Source organism: Coenobita brevimanus, chromosome 110 (genome assembly GCF_032717465.1).
Source record: "Coenobita brevimanus isolate Jiangsu-jjx chromosome 110, ASM3271746v2, whole genome shotgun sequence".
NCBI lineage: Eukaryota > Metazoa > Arthropoda > Malacostraca > Decapoda > Coenobitidae > Coenobita > Coenobita brevimanus.
Window position 1 is genome coordinate 15,153,343 of NC_137063.1, and position 20,131 is coordinate 15,173,473.

Genomic DNA, 20,131 nt, shown 5'->3' on the forward strand with positions numbered 1-20,131 from the left:
ACACAGCTTATTGTCTGTTGTTTCCTAAGCAGTGTGGCGTATACTCGTACAATAGAGGACAGACAAACTCAGTGACTGAAGATGTTTAAGAGTATTGGAATTTTGGCAAGAAGCTGTGAGAATTAAATGGTTATATTCATACTACAGGGGCCCATACAAATATTTCTTTTTCTATTTGTGTTCTTCTTCTAATGTTAGTTGTGAGACAATAACTGTTGTTTCAGAATCACGAGAGAGAGAGAGAGAGAGAGAGAGAGAGAGAGAGAGAGAGAGAGAGAGAGAGAGAGAGAGAGAGAGAGAGATTGTGTTTATTTTTGGGAGTATTCATATAAAGGAATGGCCTGTGTCCAGTGTAAATTTCAGTGTCGTAGATAGGTGGACCATACAGATTCTTTGGTCCAGTTTCTAGAATTGGGAGCATCTCTAGGAGAAGCCTGGTTTGTTGGTCACACCCTAAAGATTTTTACACAGAGAAGGGCTTGACTATACCGAAACTCCTTATCATCTTTCTTCTATATTCTACCCTTTTATTATTATTTTTATTTTTTTATTGTTGATGCTCTGGCTAGTATTTTTACACTTATTTACTAATCATTCAAGTTGTTCAATAACCACAGTTAAGAAACATTAGAGGTGTTCTGTACATAGATAACAAACTATGTAGATCTTATGATCTATGTGTATCTCGAAATGGCATGGCTTGAATGTTACTGTGAGGACTTGTTTGATGATTCAGAGTTGTTAAGTAGCATTCTCTCTCTCTCTCTCTCTCTCTCTCTCTCTCTCTCTACCACACCACCGTACTGGTTCTATCTCTTCGGCCGCAAGCCGAGATAAAATACAAATATTGTATATTTCCATGAAATGGTATATTGAGCTTTAATTTCTTTTTACGTTCATTATCCCTTTCGTCAGTAACACACACACACACACACACACAGTTGAGGGATCAGAGAGAGACAGCACGCATAACACCTCACTTCGCATTGCCCACCCCTGGCCACAACTCGAAATAGTATCTTTATATGGATCAAGCTATGTATTAGGTTAGACTAAATGATGTTCAAATACAGTAGAGTGGGTATAAGCAAAAGTGTTATCCAGTTAATAGAATACATCCAAGTAGTGCAAAAATCCGTTGACGACACATCAACAGCTAGACGTCATCTGTCGGCAGGTAACAAGGAGATGCAAACTTGTAAATATAACTTACCTTTCTTAGTTACCACAAGATGAGCACCATCTTTAGTAAAATGAATATGGAAGGAGGTAAGAAAAGAGATAAAGCTAGAAAGCAGGATGATGATTTCTGCCCAGAACTGGTTGAGAAAGTGAACAAACTGGAGGAAACTTTTCAAAGTGAAATAGATGAAATTAAGAAGCAGTTACGCATGCAGAAGGAAGAAAATGAAAAATTAATAAAGGAATTAAACAAAAAGGACACAACAATAGATGAGCTGTCTGTTGATGTAGGTTCACTTAGAAGGACGTTTAGTGAAATGGCAAGTACAGATGTCAACCATGAGAGTATTATGGAGGAGTTCAGAAATGATACAGGGACAGTTAGGCTAGCAAGCAGTCTGATAGACCAAAGCAGTAATACTGAAGAGAAGATAACCCAGGTGAATGAAGAGCTACAAAGTTATAAAGATAATGTAGAAACTACGTAGCTATGCTGAAATGGTGAAAGTAAGGAAAGACTTAGAAACAAAAACTGGAGAAAAAACATCAGAAAGGAAGTGAAAGAAATCATTCAAAATAACCAAAACTGGTCAGAGATTTGGCAGACATCAACAGTTCTGTAGTAATCACTGGTATGGATGAAGAAGAAATAAAAAAACAAAGTTTCAAGAGACAAAAAGGAGATGTAATGAGCATATTGAAGGAAGTAGCAGAGGAAATCTGTGATAAAGACATAGAGGAACACAGAAGGCTAGGGTAGTATAAGAGAAATAAGTCAAGGCTGCTGAAAGTTATCATCCTGAGTGTGAACATTGTGAAGGAAGTACTAAAAATGCAAAGAAACTCCTGGAAAAAGAGGAATTAAAAAAAAAAAGTGTGGATAAAAAAATGCCTAATTAAAAAGGAAATGGGAATACGAAAGGAGATGAGGGAGGAAGCAAAAACATAGAACAAGGAGAGATCAGAGGAAGAGTGAATTTTTTTTTACAAAGTAATTGGATTACAGGTACGAAAGTGGTACATAACCAACGAGGAATAAAAAGAAGAAAGGTAGTACACTCAAGCTAAGGCAACTATGTAAACAAGATCAAGTTGATGTACTCAAATGTTGATGGAATGGTGTCTAAATTATTAGAGATGAAAGACTTTACCAAAGAAAAGGACCACATATTATTTGCCTAACTGAAACAAAATTAACCCCAAAGATATGAAACGATACCCTAAACTTAGAGGAATACAATATAAGGAGGAGAGACAGAAAGTTAAGAAAAGGAGGAGGAATTATAATCTCAACAAAGAAAAATCTACAAGTCAGAGATATAGAACTAGATATACCCTCACAAGTATTACTGATTGCATTAGAGATTAACACATCTGAAGGGAAAGTAATTGGTTCAAATTTATACATGCCACCCAAAACAAACACTTGGGAAAGAAGCGAATATGAAGACCTGGCAGAAAGTTCAATTCAGAGTTTAAGAACATTACTACATAGAATGGAAGAATAATAAAAAGAATTATATTAACTGGAGGTTTCAATTAAAATATAAATTGGAATATTCTAGATATAAGAAACCATGAAAGTTGTTGGGATCAAAAGCTTCTGGATCTTGTGCAGGAGTTTTTCCTAATACAACACGTAAAGAAAAGCATCAGAAAAAGAGGACTTGATGATTCATCCATATTAGATCATATATTTAGTAGGCAAGAAAATGATATTGACAGTATATTGTATCACCCTCGATTCAGCAAAAGTCATCATGCAGTAATAATTGCAACTTCAGGATTGCATATGACATAGGTAATGAGAATTACAAAAAGTCTAAACTACAAAAAGGGCAACTAACATGTCCTGAAGTCTATCTATCTATCTATTGCCAGGCACCATAATCCCATAAGGGGTGGACATTTGACTTTGAGTTATTTGTTTTATGGGGAGGGGCACTAACCCTCCACCAACCCACTTGCTGACATTTAGGGAGCACGTATGGTTTGGTTATATGGTTACCACCCAGCGTTGTAAATGGTTTCTTGGCTTACAGGAAACCATTTGGCTTGTCATTCAATATAAAGCCACCTGTAAAGGAAAGAAAAGCAATAAGAAGTGACAGGAAAGATGGGAGAAATAGGAAGAGAGGAGGGCAGGCACAGAAAAAGAATGATAAAGGCTAAGGAAGAAGTAGGTAGCACTACATCAAGTGAGTGGATGATGGTCGCCAACTAACATGTCCTGAAGAAGTATTTCTTAGAAATGGATTGGGAAAAGGAGCTTAGAGGACAAGATTTGTTATATATAGAAAATTCTGTGATTTTTATGAAGTAGGAGTCATAAAATACATCCCTCAGCACAAAAAAAAAGAAAGAAAAGAAAGATGTGGTTTAATACAGAATGTAAAAACCAAAAGAAAAAGGAGACTTGCTGTGGAATGGATACAGAAGACAAAATAATGAGAGGGCATATAACAACTATAAATAGGCAAGAAAAGATTATACAAGGATAAGGAGGGAAGCCCAAAGACAATATAAATAAAAGTAGTGATCAACCTAAGCCATTTTACAGCTACATCCGAAGCAATACCAAAGTTAAGGATAAAATGCAGTCCATTATGGACGAGGGGATCATCTATACACAAGAGAAAGATATCTGTGATGTATTAAATAAAAATTTTCAATCAGTTTTTACAGAACAAAATGAGTTTGGCCCACACATATTACCAGATATACAAAAATAAGAAAAAGAAGTACAGGAAGGGTTAAGTAAATTGGACAAAGGAAAAACAAATGGTCTGACGAAATTTCAGGTTCGGTGCAACATGAATGTGCAGAAGAGTTAAGTAGACCAATATAGTTAATATTCAAGGAATCCTTAAGTCAGGGTTAACTACCTGATATATGGAAGAAAATAAACACTGTTCCCGTATTCAAGAAAGGGAATAGACAAAATCCACTCAAAAACCGACCAGTATAACTGACCATTGTTGTAAGTTAGATACTAGAAAAGCTGATACAAAAGGTTTGGGTAAACCATTTAGAAGGGCACAGTATGATAACAGAAATGCGGTTCAGTTATAGAAAGGGAAAATCATGTGTTACTAATCTGTTAAGCTACTATGAATGAGTTACAGAAACCTTACAGGAAAGAAAAGGATGGGTGGGCAGTATCTATTTAGATTTCAAGAAGGCAATTGACAGAGCACCACACCAAAGACTTTTATGGAAGCTGTACCAAGGAGGAATCCAAGATAACCTGTACTGTTGGATGCCGGATTTTCTCAGAAAAAGGAAAATGAGAACAGTACTAAGGGGAAATTACTCATCATTGAGGGAAGTGCCTAACGGAGTTCCACAGGGCTCAGTGCTGGCACCAGTTATGTTTTTAGTATATATAAATGACACAGACAGCAATACTGGAAATTGAAGCTATATATATATATATATATATATTTGCTGATGATGAAAAAAATACAAAAGAAAATTACACAGATTCTTGCAGAGAACTACAAAAAGAATTAAATAATCTTCATGAATGATGCAATAAATGGCGAATGGAATTTAATGTGGACAAGTGTCATGTAACTAAGTTTGGTAAAAGTGAAAAAAGACCAGACTGTGATTATAAGTTAGGAAGTTCAACCCTGCACATATCAGAAAGAGAGAAAAACTTAGGAGTGATTATTAGTAACAGAGTATCTCCGGTTGGCCATATCAGTGGGAAGGTACGGAACATGTATACACTGCCTGCAAATATGGGAATAGCATTCACATTTATAAATGAAGACATGCTGAGAAATATAATAACATCATTCATCAGACTTGCCCTGGAGTATGCATCAGTAGTCTGGATTCCTCATATAAAAAAAAAACACACATAGATAAGACTGAAAAAAGGACAAAGAGCAGCTACAAGATGAGTTCAAAGCTTAAGGGATTTAAGCTACGAAGAAAGACAAAAAAAAAAAAAAAACAATCTACCAACTTTACAGGGGATAAGGAAAAGAGGAGACATGGTTATGCTATGTAAATGCATCTCAGGGAAAGAGAAAATGGACATAAATGAATCTATGACCTATGGGAAAGCATCGGCAAGAGGACACTGAAAAAAACTACATAAAAAGGGAGGCGATAAAGACGTAAGGAAATTCACTTTTCCAAATAAGGCAATTGATCAGTGGAATGAAGTAGTGTGTGCCAAAACTATTCATAGATTTAAAGATATGTATGATAAAATTGGTTTTATACACCAATTGATCAGTGGAATGAAATAGTGTGTGCCAAAACTATTCATAAATTTAAAGATATGTATGCTAAAATTGGTTTAATACACAGGACAGTACAAGCCTGAGTCATTCCTGTAAAAGTACAATTAGGTAAGAATAATTAGGTAAGGTGTGAACACACACACACACACACACACACACACACACACACACACACACACACACACACACACACAGTTGTTTTCACAATATAGAATTAATACACCGTAGCGAAGTGGTTTTGCCCTCCAGTCCGTTAGCGCTTTTGTGTTATTCATGCCAGCATTGAATAACTGTATGCAATTCAGGACGAACTTCTTGGCATGAAGGACTGAAGGAAGATTATATTTGTCATGTCATCTTTCAACTTCCCCAAACCACTGAAATTCAAGATAGTCATCTGGAGATGGCAAGGAGTAATTACAAAAGACGTTCTCTGGCTGAAGGAACCTACCACATACCTTCCATCCCTCCCAGATTTTTTCCGCAACATTAACCCTCACAGAATATTACCCCCACCATCCCACGCCTTCTAGATCGCCCTCAGGCCGTATCATGGGAAGTGCGTGTTGGGTGTGGGAATTGCGCGATGGTTCTTCACGAGATATCATCATCATCATCATAATCATCTGCTATTTACTCCCCTGTCAAACTTTCCATCCCTTTCCGATTCTCTTCACGCATTACATCCTTACAAAGCATTACCTGCACCACTCCTCACCTTTCAGATCGGTGTCGGGACGTATCGTGGGAAGTGCGTGGTGGTTCTTCACGTTAATCATCATCTCCTCGTACACTGCCAACCTGGCCGCCTTCCTTACCGTCGAGAGACTGGTCACCCCCATCAACTCTGTCGACGATTTGGCCAGTCAGACTGAGGTGGAGTATGGCACAGCCCACGGGGGATCATCCATGCAGTTTTTCCAGGTGTGACAGTTTTACCATATATACTGACTGAATAGTTGGGTGGTGGTAAATCACAGACTGCTCATATATTTTAGCTGCAGAAGTATCACTAGGAGCAGCTCTGTCCGTCTGTCTATCATTAAAGATTTTCATGAATGAGGTGATTTACTCCCGTTGTATTATGCTAAGTCACACTACAACACAACACACCATATCACCATATCACACAATATCACACCCAAGGCAGTAACTTAAGGGCCATGGAACTCCTGTATCCAGTGCTTTTGAACTTCATGATGAGTAATTCTTTCGGGTGAGTGACTTTTTAAAGCTGGATATATGTGTTGTGCTTGTGAGAATGATTTTTGGAGAGGGGAAGGTGTGTATGTATATGTTTGAGTGTGTGTGTGTGTGTGTGTGTGTGTGTGTGTTTGTGTGTGTGCGTGTGTGTGTGCGGGCGCGCGCTCGGGCGTTTTTGTCTTCCCCTTGTTTCTGTCATCATGTGCTTGGAAGTTTGTGCATGTGTTTGCATTGGGGCTTTATTTTTGTGTGTGACTCTTTTTTGGTGGGGGGCGATTCGTCATTTGGATTAGCATGAATATCCATTTATTTTGGGGGTCGTATTTTCATAGGCTTAATCCCTTCAGTCTGGCTAATAATCATATTTCATTGTTGGATTTCCTTCACTTAATCATTTATACGTCCCTCATATTCTCAGTTTTCGTTTTCTCTTCTTCAGGCGATTTTATTTTTTGTTGTTTCAGCGTTCAAAGATAAGTGTCTACAGTCGGATGTGGGAGTTCATGTCGTCCCGCAAACATGTGTTCACGTCGACGTACGAGGAGGGCATAGAGAGGGTCCGGACGTCGAAGGGCAAGTACGCCTTTCTGCTGGAGAGTGTCAAGAACGACTACATCAACGAGAAACTGCCGTGCGACACCATGAAGATCGGACACGACCTAAACTCTAATGGATACGGCCTGGCCACTCCTCCACACTCACCCCTAAAGTGAGTGCAGAAAATATCATAGCCAGATTAGTGGTTAACTCCTTCAGACCAAGGACATAATTAAGTTTTATTTTTACTACATCCAGAGGGTTATATTTTGCACAGGAAAGATTTTTCGTAATGGGCAGGATAAGGATGGCTCTGTCTAACACCTCCATCTTGAAAAAGTCTTTCCTATGCTGAATAAAGTTGTCTGGAAATAAGTAAAAGGAACACTTCCCTTCGACAGCATAGAGTACGACTCAGATAAGTTTAATTTTTTTTATTATGCAATTTTTTTTTTTCTTTCGTTGTTTTTAGCTTTTGCTTATAGAGACGGCTTTGAGATAGAGCATTCCTCCTGCGTGCCATGCACTTTCGTATGTCACCACTTCGGCAAAGTTACCCATATTCCAATTTGCCTTTTTTTTTTTCCACTTTAATTCATTGACATTTTCTGTCTTGTTAAACCTACATCTTGTTGGTTTTATCCGGTGGACATCTTGCAGTCAAGAGATTAATGTGGTTACAGCTATCTGATGGCTCCGGTTTCAGGTTGAATATTATCGTTTGTGGATTGCAGGAGATTGTTGTGGAGTGGATATGGAAGTTGTGTAGACTGGCTTGGGAAGAAGGAAGGGTTCCAGGGTACTAGAAATCAGGTATAATTGTTCCTTTATACAAAGGAAAAAGGGAGAGAGAAGTATGTGGTAACCATAGGGGTATTTGCCTTCATTGTGTGACTGGAAAAAATGTATGGTAGAATACTCATTGATAGGGTTAGGCATATAACAAAGGTGATAGTTGGAGAAGAGCAAGGGGGATTTAGGAATGGAAAAGGGTGTATAGATCAAATATTTGTACTAAGATGTTTAGTGGAAAAGTATCTACAGAAGGGAAAGAAAGTGTATGCTGCCTTCATAGACTTGGAGAAAGCTTATGACAGAATAGATAGGCAAGGCATGTGGAAGGTATTAAGAATATTTGGAATGGAGGGGAAATTGTTGAGTGCTGTGAAGAGTACATACAAAGGAGCTAGGGCTACGGTGCGAGTGGATTGTGAGTTGAGTGACTTCTTTGATCTAAATGTGGGACTGAAACAGGGATGTGTGATGTCTCCATGGCTGTTCAATATATACATGGGTAGGGTTGTAAAGGAGGTGCAAGGTAGAGCAGTGGATGTTGGGGTGGCTCTAATGAATGAGGGTGAGATGTGGAAGATTTCAGTGTTGTTGTTTGATGATGATGCAGTATTGTTGAGTGAAGATAAATGGGAGTTGCAAGTTTGGTGCATGAATCTGGGACAGTTTGTAGGAAAATGAATCTGAAACTTAATGTAAACGAGTAAAGTTATGGCGTTTGAGAGAAATGAAGTCACAGAATGCACAGTGAGGTTGGATGGTGAGGATATGGAGAATGTGAGTGCATTCAAGTACTTGGGTAATGTGATGAGTAAGGATGGAACTTTTGGGGATGAAGTGCTTGAAAGGGTACAGCAGGGAACGAAGGTTGTTGGTTCACTGAAATCAGTGATGAGAAATAGGGAGGTAAGTATGGAAGTTAAGAAGTCACTGCATGATAGTATTGTGATCCCTACCCTGATGTATGGAAGCGAGGCATGGACCTTGCTAGAAGGGAACAAGTCAAGAGTGTGAGCTGTGGAAATGAGTTACTTGAAAGGAGCATGTGGAGTGACATGGAGGAACAGGTTGACGAATGAAGAAGTGAAGGAACGTTGTGGGTTGGATGTGGATGTGGTTGAGAAAATTTGGAGAAATACACTGAGGTGGTTTGGACATATGGAGAGAAGGGAGAATGAAAGACTGACTAAAAGGGTGTATGTAGTTGATGTGGAGGGAGGGAGAGGGAGGGGGAAACCGAGGATGAGGTGGAGGGATGGAGTTGAGAGGTTTATGAGGGAGGGGGGGAGTGAGTTGGGGGGAGGGCAGTTAAATGGTGGGTGACAGAGTGACTTGGAGGCGTTTTGTCTGCGGCCACCCATTGGGGGATTAGGGCGTCGGGCTATAGGTAGACAGATAGATTGCAGGTATTTAATAAAACAATTGTATGATTATTTTTACTGGGCTCTGTTGGTGGTTCTCCATTTTCTTGCCCTCTGTTTCATTGCTTTTGGATCCACCTCATCCTCAGGTGGGGAAACAGGGTCAATGGGGCAGCATAAGTCGCGTATAAGACTGCAAGTTTATAATTTTTTTCTTTACTGACAAATATTCACACCATACTGAGTTGAATATTTAAACTGATAGTTAGACCAAATATTATTATGATAATAATTTACAAGTATGGGGACTGTGGTAATAAAAATGGTGAAATTTTTAATGAACACTGGTCAGGATAATGATTAGATTAGGTACAGAATAGGCTGTATTGATTATTTTGAAACGAAACAGAAAAAATAGGTGTTGTACATCTCTGTGCCTTTGAACTCTAAGGGTCAGCTAATGAAGTTTGGGATTTGAAATAAATGGACTATAGAGTATCTCCTTGAATCAGGTGACTTATTCTGTTGATGGTATTCTTCATATAAATAACATTGTGTAGTGATGAAACTACTGAAAGCTATTATCTTACCCCCTAGTTAGAAATGTCTCTTTAATGGAAGGAAACTATCTGGAGGTTACAAGAATGAAGTCAAGACTACGTCATGTGAATCAAGAACTTAAAGTATACAAGGTGTGGAAATTAAGTGTTTATCTACTTCAAACATGCTGAGCACATCACGAAAAAGTTGAATTATCAGACACTTATTGATTCAGATAACATCTTGAATCCAGTGACATATTTAACCCGGCGACTGCCATTGATGTGTATATATGTCCACATGTTTTGTCACTGTGACTCCCGTTGACGTATATAAACACGCAGCAATTGCAAGATCCCTAATTTGCACAATTCTTATATTTCGTGCGTGATTTCTGGTACGTGTACACGGGACACCTTCCTCTACAAGATGCCAGGCAGGGTCAGCGCCTTACCCGCATGACCTCCCCCTCCCCGTATGCCATTGTCTTGGCAATTCACCTGTTACCAGTGACCTGGCCAGTAAAGATATGTCGTGCCATGGTATGAAATTTAAGGCCAGAGTGATTCCCCAATCGATGACAATGTGGAGGACAAAGTTTACAAAGCATTAGAAGAAGAAACAGTCAGAAATGATGATCAGGTAATATTGCCAAAAAAGGTCAGGTATGTTAATGTGTTTGGTGAGTGAAACAATGCTTATATTGCCTATGTTACTGTGTGAAAACCAATATACTCTCGTACTACATATAAATACGTACGAAATAAATAAATAAATACAGTTTATGAGTGGTGTGGAATAGTTACCCTCACATAGAACTCATTTTCTTTGGAGCCATCCTGATAGAAAACACAGAAAGGTAAGGGGTACTGCTACTTGTATTCAGTATTTTAAACCTCAGGTGAACGATTTCTCCATGAATTTTCGATATTTCTCACCAAAAGCAGAGGTTTGAGCCCAAATGTTTTTTTTTTTTTTTCCAAAATTGATCGGGATGGGGGGGGGTCAGTGTTGGAAAATCGGTTGGGATGGGGTGGGTTAAACTATATTCTTGTTATTTCTAAACAGTTTTTTTTTTTTTTTTTCAACCAATTCAAGGCTTCTGGTATAATAAAGGGGGTAATTGAACAGTATTTATGCCTTTTAAATCAAAAAGTTTCTCCTAAGGTGAGTGGAGGAGTTAGCAAGAATAAAATGAATAATGCTTGATTTGAGAATCTGAATTAATATTTTGGATATATACCTGTACACCTAACTGTACATACTCCTCTAACAAAACTGTGAAAATCATTGATTCCCTATCTGTACAGGTGGAGACAGTAATATGTCTCCATGTATAAAAAAAAAAAAAAAAGAAAAAAAAAGTCTCGCTTGCGACCATATCAGACCGTTAAGCCCTTGTCCAAATTTGAGCCCTCTCTGTTTTGGTCTAAATGAGAGCAGTTTCTGAACATCTAACCCATCATCATCACCATCACAGGTATCACCAACACCATCACAAGTATCACCAACACCATCATCACCACCATCACAGGTATCACTAACACCATCACAAGTATCTCCAACACCATCATCACCACCATCACAGGTATCACCAACACCATCACAAGTATCACCAACACCATCATCACCACCATCACAGGTATCACTAACACCATCACAAGTATCACCAACACCATCACAGGTATCACCACCACCATCATCACCACAGCTACCATCATCAACACAGCTACCATCACCACCATCATCATCACCACAGCTACCACCGCCACCACCACCACTACTACATCTACCATGGAAATTATCATCATCATCATCACAGCAACTACCACCACCACCACCACCACACCTACCACCAACACCATCATTGTCACCAATACCACCACCATCACCGCCACCACCACCATCATCATCATCATCATCACAGCTACTGCCACCACAACTGCCACTACCACCATCACAGCTACCACCACCACCATCACCAAATCTCACCATTACAGCACCATCATCTTCACATCGAAACACAACCACCACTGTCCTTATCACAGCTACCACCATCACCACCATCAAACATCACCATCACAACTACCACCACCATCATCAGAGCTACCACCTGCATCACAGGTACCACTACCACCACCATCAAACACTACCATCACTACTACCACCACCATCATCATCACAGCTACAACCACAACTACGATTACCATCATCTTCATCACAGTTACCACCACCACCATCATCACATCTACCACTGCCACCAACTCCACAGGTACACCCAAGGAAAGTTCCTCCTTATACACCTGCCTGCCAGTTCGGACATTTATGCGTGAGACAACCACTAGTGAAGCAGTAGCTAGACACTCAAATGTCTGGTACCACTGTGTGAGAGGGGGAGAGGTTAAAGGAGGAGGAAGGCATGGAGGAGCTGATAGATCCTCACACAGTTACCAGACTGATGAATGTTGGCTACTGCTTCGCTGCCACTTGTCTCACATTTACTGTTTCGAAGTGGTGAGTGAGTGTATAACGCGGAACTTTCCTCGGCTATACCACTATTTTCTGCTGGGCAAAATCTTTTGTTCTCTCCATTAATGAAGCAATGGGCATCAGACAGTAAAAGTACAACTCTCTCTCTCTCTCTCTTTTCAAAGAAGCATGAAACTCCACGGGAATGCCCCACCGCCTCTTCCAAGTGCATGTATTCTAACACCAGTGGGGACAATAATATTACAACACTGGTCAACAACCATAATGGTTCTGACATATTCTCAACTGTTTCTAACTAATTTGTTACCCCCAGTTTTTTTATTGACCCTAAAATTTGGCTATCACATAACCTTGATGTACTACATCATAAGTGAGGGAAAATTGCATGAAACATGCAAATTCTTTAAATAAGTGTCAGTAAGTCTGTATATTGTTACAAAAACTACATACTTAGTCTTTAATTTATATCATACACTAAGCACAAACTGATATATATCTATACAAAACATTATTACATGACCTTTGCACATTAGAAGTGCCTCTACTTTTTGCGTTTGTAGGAGCAGTTACTCTCACGCTATAAAGTCCAACAATAGTCGCTCATTATGTTTGGACTGAATCAGCGTTGATGTCGGCTTCCATTATGGCAATTTCGTGGTGAAACCTTTCGCCATGTTCATCACTGACATTGCCAAGAATAAATGGGAAGAAGTCCTGATGAAAATGGAAGAAATTTATCTTGAGTGACATTCAAGCACCAAGTACATGGTAACTTAGCAACATCTTGTCCACAAGCTCGTCATAATTCGTTACTCTCCCAAGCAGCTCTTTCCAGCTCAGACAAGCTCTTTACAAAATCCTAATACAGTAATTGAATATAAGCTAAATTTGAAGGACTATTGAAAAAAAAAAGCCTTTACTTTGGCCTCATATACAGTGCCTTGGAACTTCGTTAGCAAGCAGTGGAAGCCAGCATCATCTTGATCCAGGGCCTTCACAAAGTTTTTCTTCAAACCAAGTTTCAAATGAAGTGGAGGCAAGAATACCTTTTCAGGGTCAACAAGAGGTTTGTTAAAATGTTGAAGCTTCCAATCATATCTTTCGGTCACACTGGGCATCCCTTTTGTGTGTAATGCTTAGCGTCTGCTCTGCTGTCCCATAAACAGAAAACACATGTGGTCTGTATGACCTTGCTAAAGTTCTAGAAGCAAGCAGATCACTTTCAGGTCCCCACAGAATGCTGTATTGATGAGTTTTGTAGCCAGGAGTGGTCAACAGAGTACTCATAGTTTCGTAACTTTCATTCATTCCATGGGCATGCACAATTGGAGCAGTAGGAATCTCATGTGAGGCCCTGCACACCACAAGGGGTAAAGCGCCATTCCAGCTGAAACCTGTTTTTTTTCCCACCAGCTGCTCCCTCAAACACTACCCTATGGCTGCACAAAGTCGCTTTGGTCAATTCTAATTAGTGCAGTGAGGGTGAAAGTCTGAAGTGGCAAATCGACCTTGTGCAGTCATAGGGTAGTGTTTAAGGGAGCAGCTGGTGGAAAAAAAAAAAAAAAACAGGTTTCAGATGGTATGGCACTTTGCCCCTCGTAGCGTGCAAGGCCTCATTTCCATTACGGAGAAGGACTGCCTTCAGTGCATTCTTCCCAGACTCTATGAACCACCGCCATTTTTCTTTTTGATAAAGACGAGACTTACAAAGGTGTTGCATTAACGATACAGCATCATAACAGTAACAAATCATGTCATCCATCTTGAAGTATATTGAGAGCTTTTCATGTCTATGATGGAAGATGGTGATACAAACTCCACCTTGTAGCATGTTCCATTGCTTAAGTCGAGATCCAGGGAAATAATTTTTTCTCCTTAGGGGTGTTAAGGTGTCTTATAAGGTCATACAACTCTGCATGACTGATGAGTGTGGCTCTTTGCTCTCTAAATCATCTTGAAAGTCGGCATCTATGAAACACTCCTCCTTATTACATTCTGATTCACTTGTGGTACTTAATTGAGGATCTGGAACTGGAAGCTCGGGGCCATGGTGTGCTTACCTTAGAGAAGGTACATAAAGATACCTGATCTTGATCCAGTTCTCACTGAATTCCCTTTGGCATTAATGAGGCAAAAGTAACAGTCAGGACAGTGATCATTTGGTTTGCACCAAACCATTGGTACAGTGAAATGGCATACCTGATGGCCGTTTCATGTGGTTTACACCAAGGTTGCATGCCATATGGGGTCCCTGGTCCTCACTTCTTGTCTTGATTACCATCAGGACATTAGAAGTAATGTTTATTAGCACTTTTAGCATTCCTTGTAACTGATCTCCTTAGGCTTTCAGGTATAAAGAACCTGCAGATGTAGCAGAAAGAGTCTGATGCATTCATATGGTTGTAGTGCTTCATTGCATGCCAACTCAGATCAAGGCACTGTAACAGTAAAGAAAAGCTGAAATGGAACAATAGCAAATATAAGATTACCATTGCATACATTGGTGTAAAAAAAAAAAAAAAATCATCTGTTTGATGGTGGGAAAACTTTACCCGACTTTCGGCTGTGGCTGATCCACTTTGAGTTGCTAAATATCTTGTGATTCAGGGGACCCCCCTCTTTTTAAATTTGTATGCCCCTCTGAAGCCAAACCTCGAACTTCCATTCCTGCACTCCTCTGTCAAGAGGGTCTTAGTCGGGTTGCGGCTCTAGATTCACCAGACTCAGCCACTTATTTTACGGATGGTTCAGTATCCTCTGATGGCTCTGCTGGGGCGGCCTTTGTCTCTGGGCAAACAATTGAATCTTGGCGACTCTCCCAGGGTGTATCCGCTTTCCAGGCAGAGCTTGCTGCCATCCTGGGTGCATTGCGCCACGCTCATCACCATCATCATCACCGTGTCATAATTCACACAGACTCACTTTCCTCCCTTCAGTGGCTAAGATCTTTCTCCCTTAAGGACAACGTCTTTCTTCTGACGGTGATTTTTACTTTTGCATCCCTTCTCGTCCATAGGGGTGCCACTATTATTCTCCATTGGCTTCCAGGTCATGTTGGAATCAGCGGCAATGAGCGTGCTGATGACGCAGCACGCTCAGCTTGCTCGCTTCCTTACATCACATTTCAACTGCGCCCCAGCCTATCGCACGTCATTAACACTCTCACTGCTACCATTAGCAGGCAGTCTCGAGAGGAACATCAGCTTTTGGTTACAGAAGGCTCTCGCTCTGCTACATTGTATGCCACCGCCACATCATATTCTCTTTTGTTGCCCTTTAAAGGCATACCGAACTATATTGTATTGAGGCTCAGGCGTTTGCGTCTGGGGTTTCCATGCTACAAATTGTCTGTACAGAGCCAGACCCATGCACCCATTGTTTGGTCACATCTGAGGAGTCACTCATTCACTATCTTCTTTACTGCCCAGCCACTACCATGCTCAGGTCTCACCCTGACACGACTTTTGCTCGGACAGGGGATGATTCCATGAATGCCGCTGGCATCGTTGCACGTGCTCCTTTACAATTATTACTCACCACAGTCAGGGAATACCCACCCCCTCGATAATTCAAGCTCGCGCAAGTTAAGCGCATCTCTGATGGGCTCTTTGTTTGCCCGTGTCCCAGCATTGCTCGGACGAATAAAAAAAAAAAAAAAAAAAAATGTGATTCAGGTACTTAACTAAAACTGATATATCTGCCACAATTACTAGATGAATGCAACTTTGCAAGGTTTATCTATGTATATGACGAGTTGAGTCAGATTTTCCAACACAAGAGCAGATTTAATGGTTCTCGAAATCTGGACGTCCTGGCGAAAATTAGATATCATATTCGAAATTTACAGGTTCAGGTTGCTTAGAATCACCTAAAAATATATTAGAACCATAACAGTTTATAAATTTTGTTGACCAGTGGTAGGGTATAAATTTTGTTGACCAGTGGTAGGGACCAAAACACCCTTTCAGATAATATCAATCGACATCAAGTTAAAACCAGCCGATCTGGGACTCTTTTCCAATGTACATCCTGGAAAGTTTCATCAAAATCCTTTTTCTGGTTTTGGCTGTGCTACACACACACACACACACACACACACACACACACACACACACACACACACACACACACACACACAGGATTATCTATATAATAAAGTCAAGCTATCTATGTGTATGTCTGTATGTGCATTTGTTAGTTTCTTTCACAAGAATGATATTAGATATCGACCTAATTCTTTTTACATTAAGTCCAAGGAGTGTCAGAAAAATACCAATTAAAAAAATTTGCTCTTGCGCGCGAAGTGATGGTTGAAATTGTTGGAAATCACAACAGGCGAATAGATGTGAAAATAACTTTTTCCACTTTTTTGTCAGAATTATTGGTCATTGTGGGCTCAATAACGGTATGGAAACAAAGGATGTTGGTATCTGTGAACATTTTGTGATGGAAAGGCTGTTAGTTATTTCTGCAAATTTTTGCAGACAAGCACTAGTTGTATATAAGATGAAACCTTTACATGATATTCTAAAGATTTTGTTGAGCTATGAAGATCACATCATTGGGTCTTGAGAGTCATTGCTCATTGTCATAGTGTCATACTGAAGTGAATCACTTTATGTACGTAACGGCACATACAGCATACCACTCAGGTCATTCTTCTTTTAATATCGAGTAGCTGTTCTAGTGGGAGAGCGGACAAGGACACTGTACTACATGTAATGTGATGGTGGTAATGTTTAACTGACCAGTTTTACGTATAACCGTCAGAAGGGTTACCCACTACATAGTAGGCAATAGATTATAACAGAAAACTTATTTTTTTCGGAACCTACCAAAGTTGCAGTTGATCTATGCATATCACTGGATTTCTTATGAAAATGTAATAAGTGTTAATTATATGACCATTTCCAGAACTGAGTAACATATGGTAAGTACCAAAGGTGGGTTATACAGTAAACTATTAAAGCTACTGTGGACCTACAGACAATTGTAGACAAGCTTATAGAATCACAGTTTGTGCTACTTAAATGGCATTTTCCATAACCTGCCATTATATTACCGAAAAAAATGGCAAATTGAGCACCGACTCTTTAATCTCTAATATAATTAACCCACCACGTGCCAGTGCCCTTTTAAAACGGTCTGACAAAAATCTGCAGTCAATGTCACTGCTGTTTTAAACCGGCTTAAAATTAAAACATTCACTGTAACCACATTTTTCAAGATTCGCAGGTAAAAATTGGCAGGTACATATGTTAAATGTTTCTCTGTCATGCCTCAGGCGGTCAAGGCCATACACCCACTCGCTCCCCCCCTCACGCTTTCTCTGCCTCACTCTGCCAGTGTGCCTCGCCCAGTGCTGTACATAGTGAAGGCATATTGTAAATATTTTCACATAAGTGTAGGGACTATACATAGTGAAATCAAGTTGTAAATATTTTCTTGTAAGTGTAAGTACCATACATAGTGAAGTCAAGTTGTAAATACCTTCTTGTAAGTGCCAGGACTGTACATAGTGAAGTCAGGTTGTACCAATCTTCAAATAAGTGTAAGACAGTGCATTCACAGTGAGGGAGACACGTAAATTTTGACAGATGTTGAAGTAATAAGTAATCAGAAAAGTTTATTGAACATTGCTATACCTTCCCATCATAAATACCTAAGTCTGCCTTACATAGAAAACGGCTTTCTCTCACCTATGTGGCGAGCGTGAGAGAGTGGGAATACCTGTATACAAATATGCAGGACTCAATAAAACCCATTTCTTAGCTCCAGTGAGTATTTTAAGGGTGAAATTCGTTGTTTTCACATCAAAATCTATCATTTTAAGCCCCCCCCCAAAAAAAAAAAAGGTCAAAAAATGGCCGGCACGGAGGCGACCCATAGGGCTAAAAAGAGCTGGCACGCAGTGGGTTAAAGCTCCAATGAAACATCACACAATGCTGAGAAGCTAAAATAACACTATTAACAAGCTTGATTGCTTGGACACGTTTTCAAGTGTAAACACCAATAACTTAATAATGAATTGTCAACATGGGATCCTGTTCTCAACTGTTAGCATTACTGATTATCTTATGGGTGAGAAAGTTCTCCCTCATAATGCATCCACTAGGACATCAGTAACTAACTTCGTAACAGTTGAGAATTACAGCAATATCATTCTAGCATCTAGTACCCCAAATAAGCCCTTGAACAACCCCTCTCCTAATGTCTGATACACTTTTCCTAGCACAGCCTGTATTTTGTGTTTTGAAGGCTGGCCGTAGATCTGATAATACGTTCCCTGAGGCCCAGAATACCTCTTGCGTGTCACACACTTCCACATGTTGTCTCTGCTCCGCTTATACCCAACGTCCACATTTAGTACTTCGAGTGTCTTACTCAGCAATGGTATAATGATATTAGTGGGGTGTTTTATTGATGTGTCTGTGTAGTTTGCGGCAGAGTTGCAGTCTGTTTTAATGAAATTCAACACTTCAAATTATTCCCTGCCCTGTCCTAGGATTGAACTCACTCATTCAAACAGCAGACTACTTCTTTAATCATTTTACCACATATTAGAAGTTTCAGGCCCTATCTGTGTAATTAAGAATGGGTTACATGCAATAAAAGGAATTTATATAATACATGGTTAGCTTTAGATAGGTCTTCCCAGTAGGGTGGAGACCCACAGAATTTGGTTATTTTTGTTGTTGTTGTTTTCCTTTTTTCCAAATATATGTTAATTTGGTGCCATGCCTTCCTTTCTTCAGAAGGTCATTTCGACCTTGGTAAATTTGTTCCTTGAATAAATTACCTCCGAACATATTCATCTTTCAAGACCTTTTAAGGGTTTTATGAGGACAAAAACAAACTAAGAAAAAACAAACCTGGGTCTCCTGTGTTCATGTATGTTAATTAATCATCATGGCAGTCTGCACAGAAGAATGTCAGTGTACAGTAGGTGTGTGTGGACCAGCCTGCATTCTGTGGGGAAAGTTAGCAATTTTAATTTTTATGTCGCAATTGCTAGGTCATTCTCTCTCTCTCTCTCTCTCTCTCTCTCTCTCTCTCTCTCTCTCTCTCTCTCTCTCTCTCTCTCTCACCACACCTACAAATCGTATTATCTACATCATTTTTCAGTGTCTCTTACCACTCCTACTGTCTCCATGTCCTTTTTCAAATACTCCTTCATCATTTCTCGATGTCTTATTATCCTCATCCCTCTTACTTTCCACTTACTAATTGTCCTCTCTGCATTGTCTTCCCAGGGAAAGCCTTAATTTGGCAATACTTAGTCTGAAGGAGAGTGGGGACCTGGCCAGACTAAAGAACAAGTGGTGGTTCGATAGCTCCGAATGTGGCAAGGATACGCAGGTTAGTCCTCCTCCTCCCTCCTTTTCTTGTAGTGGTAGATGTGGCATTTTCTTCTTGTTTTTCTTCTTATTATTGTTATCTCTGATAATGTGTTCCCATCCTGCTCTTAAATAAAACATTATCTCCGGTGTTTTCTGGTTATTACAAAGATAGGCAAGTGAGGCCCCTCAGGAAGTTCTGTCTATCTATTTATGGCCAGACGTCATAGTCCCGTAATGGCTGGCCGTTTGACTTTTAGTAATTTTACGTGGAGGGGCACTAATCCTCCGCCAACCCACATGCTGACAAGTAGGGAACACGTATAGATTGGTTATATGGTTACCATCCAGCGTTATAAATGGTTTCCTGGCTTACAGGAAACCATTTGGGTTCTCATTCAGTACAAAGCCACTTGAAAAGGAAAGAAGA

General features: G+C 39.8%; 1 protein-coding gene across 1 annotated transcript in view; it reads left to right on the top strand.

The window, feature by feature from the left end:
- Nucleotides 1–20,131, top strand: part of LOC145417501 (glutamate receptor 1-like) — a 723,617-nt gene that overhangs the window by 698,947 nt on the left and 4,539 nt on the right. Inside the window, exons 15-17 of the mRNA XM_080286209.1 lie at nt 6,167–6,365; nt 7,109–7,353; nt 19,618–19,723. Coding sequence (XP_080142335.1) covers nt 6,167–6,365; nt 7,109–7,353; nt 19,618–19,723 — 550 coding nt within the window. The remainder of the gene's footprint in view (nt 1–6,166; nt 6,366–7,108; nt 7,354–19,617; nt 19,724–20,131) is intronic.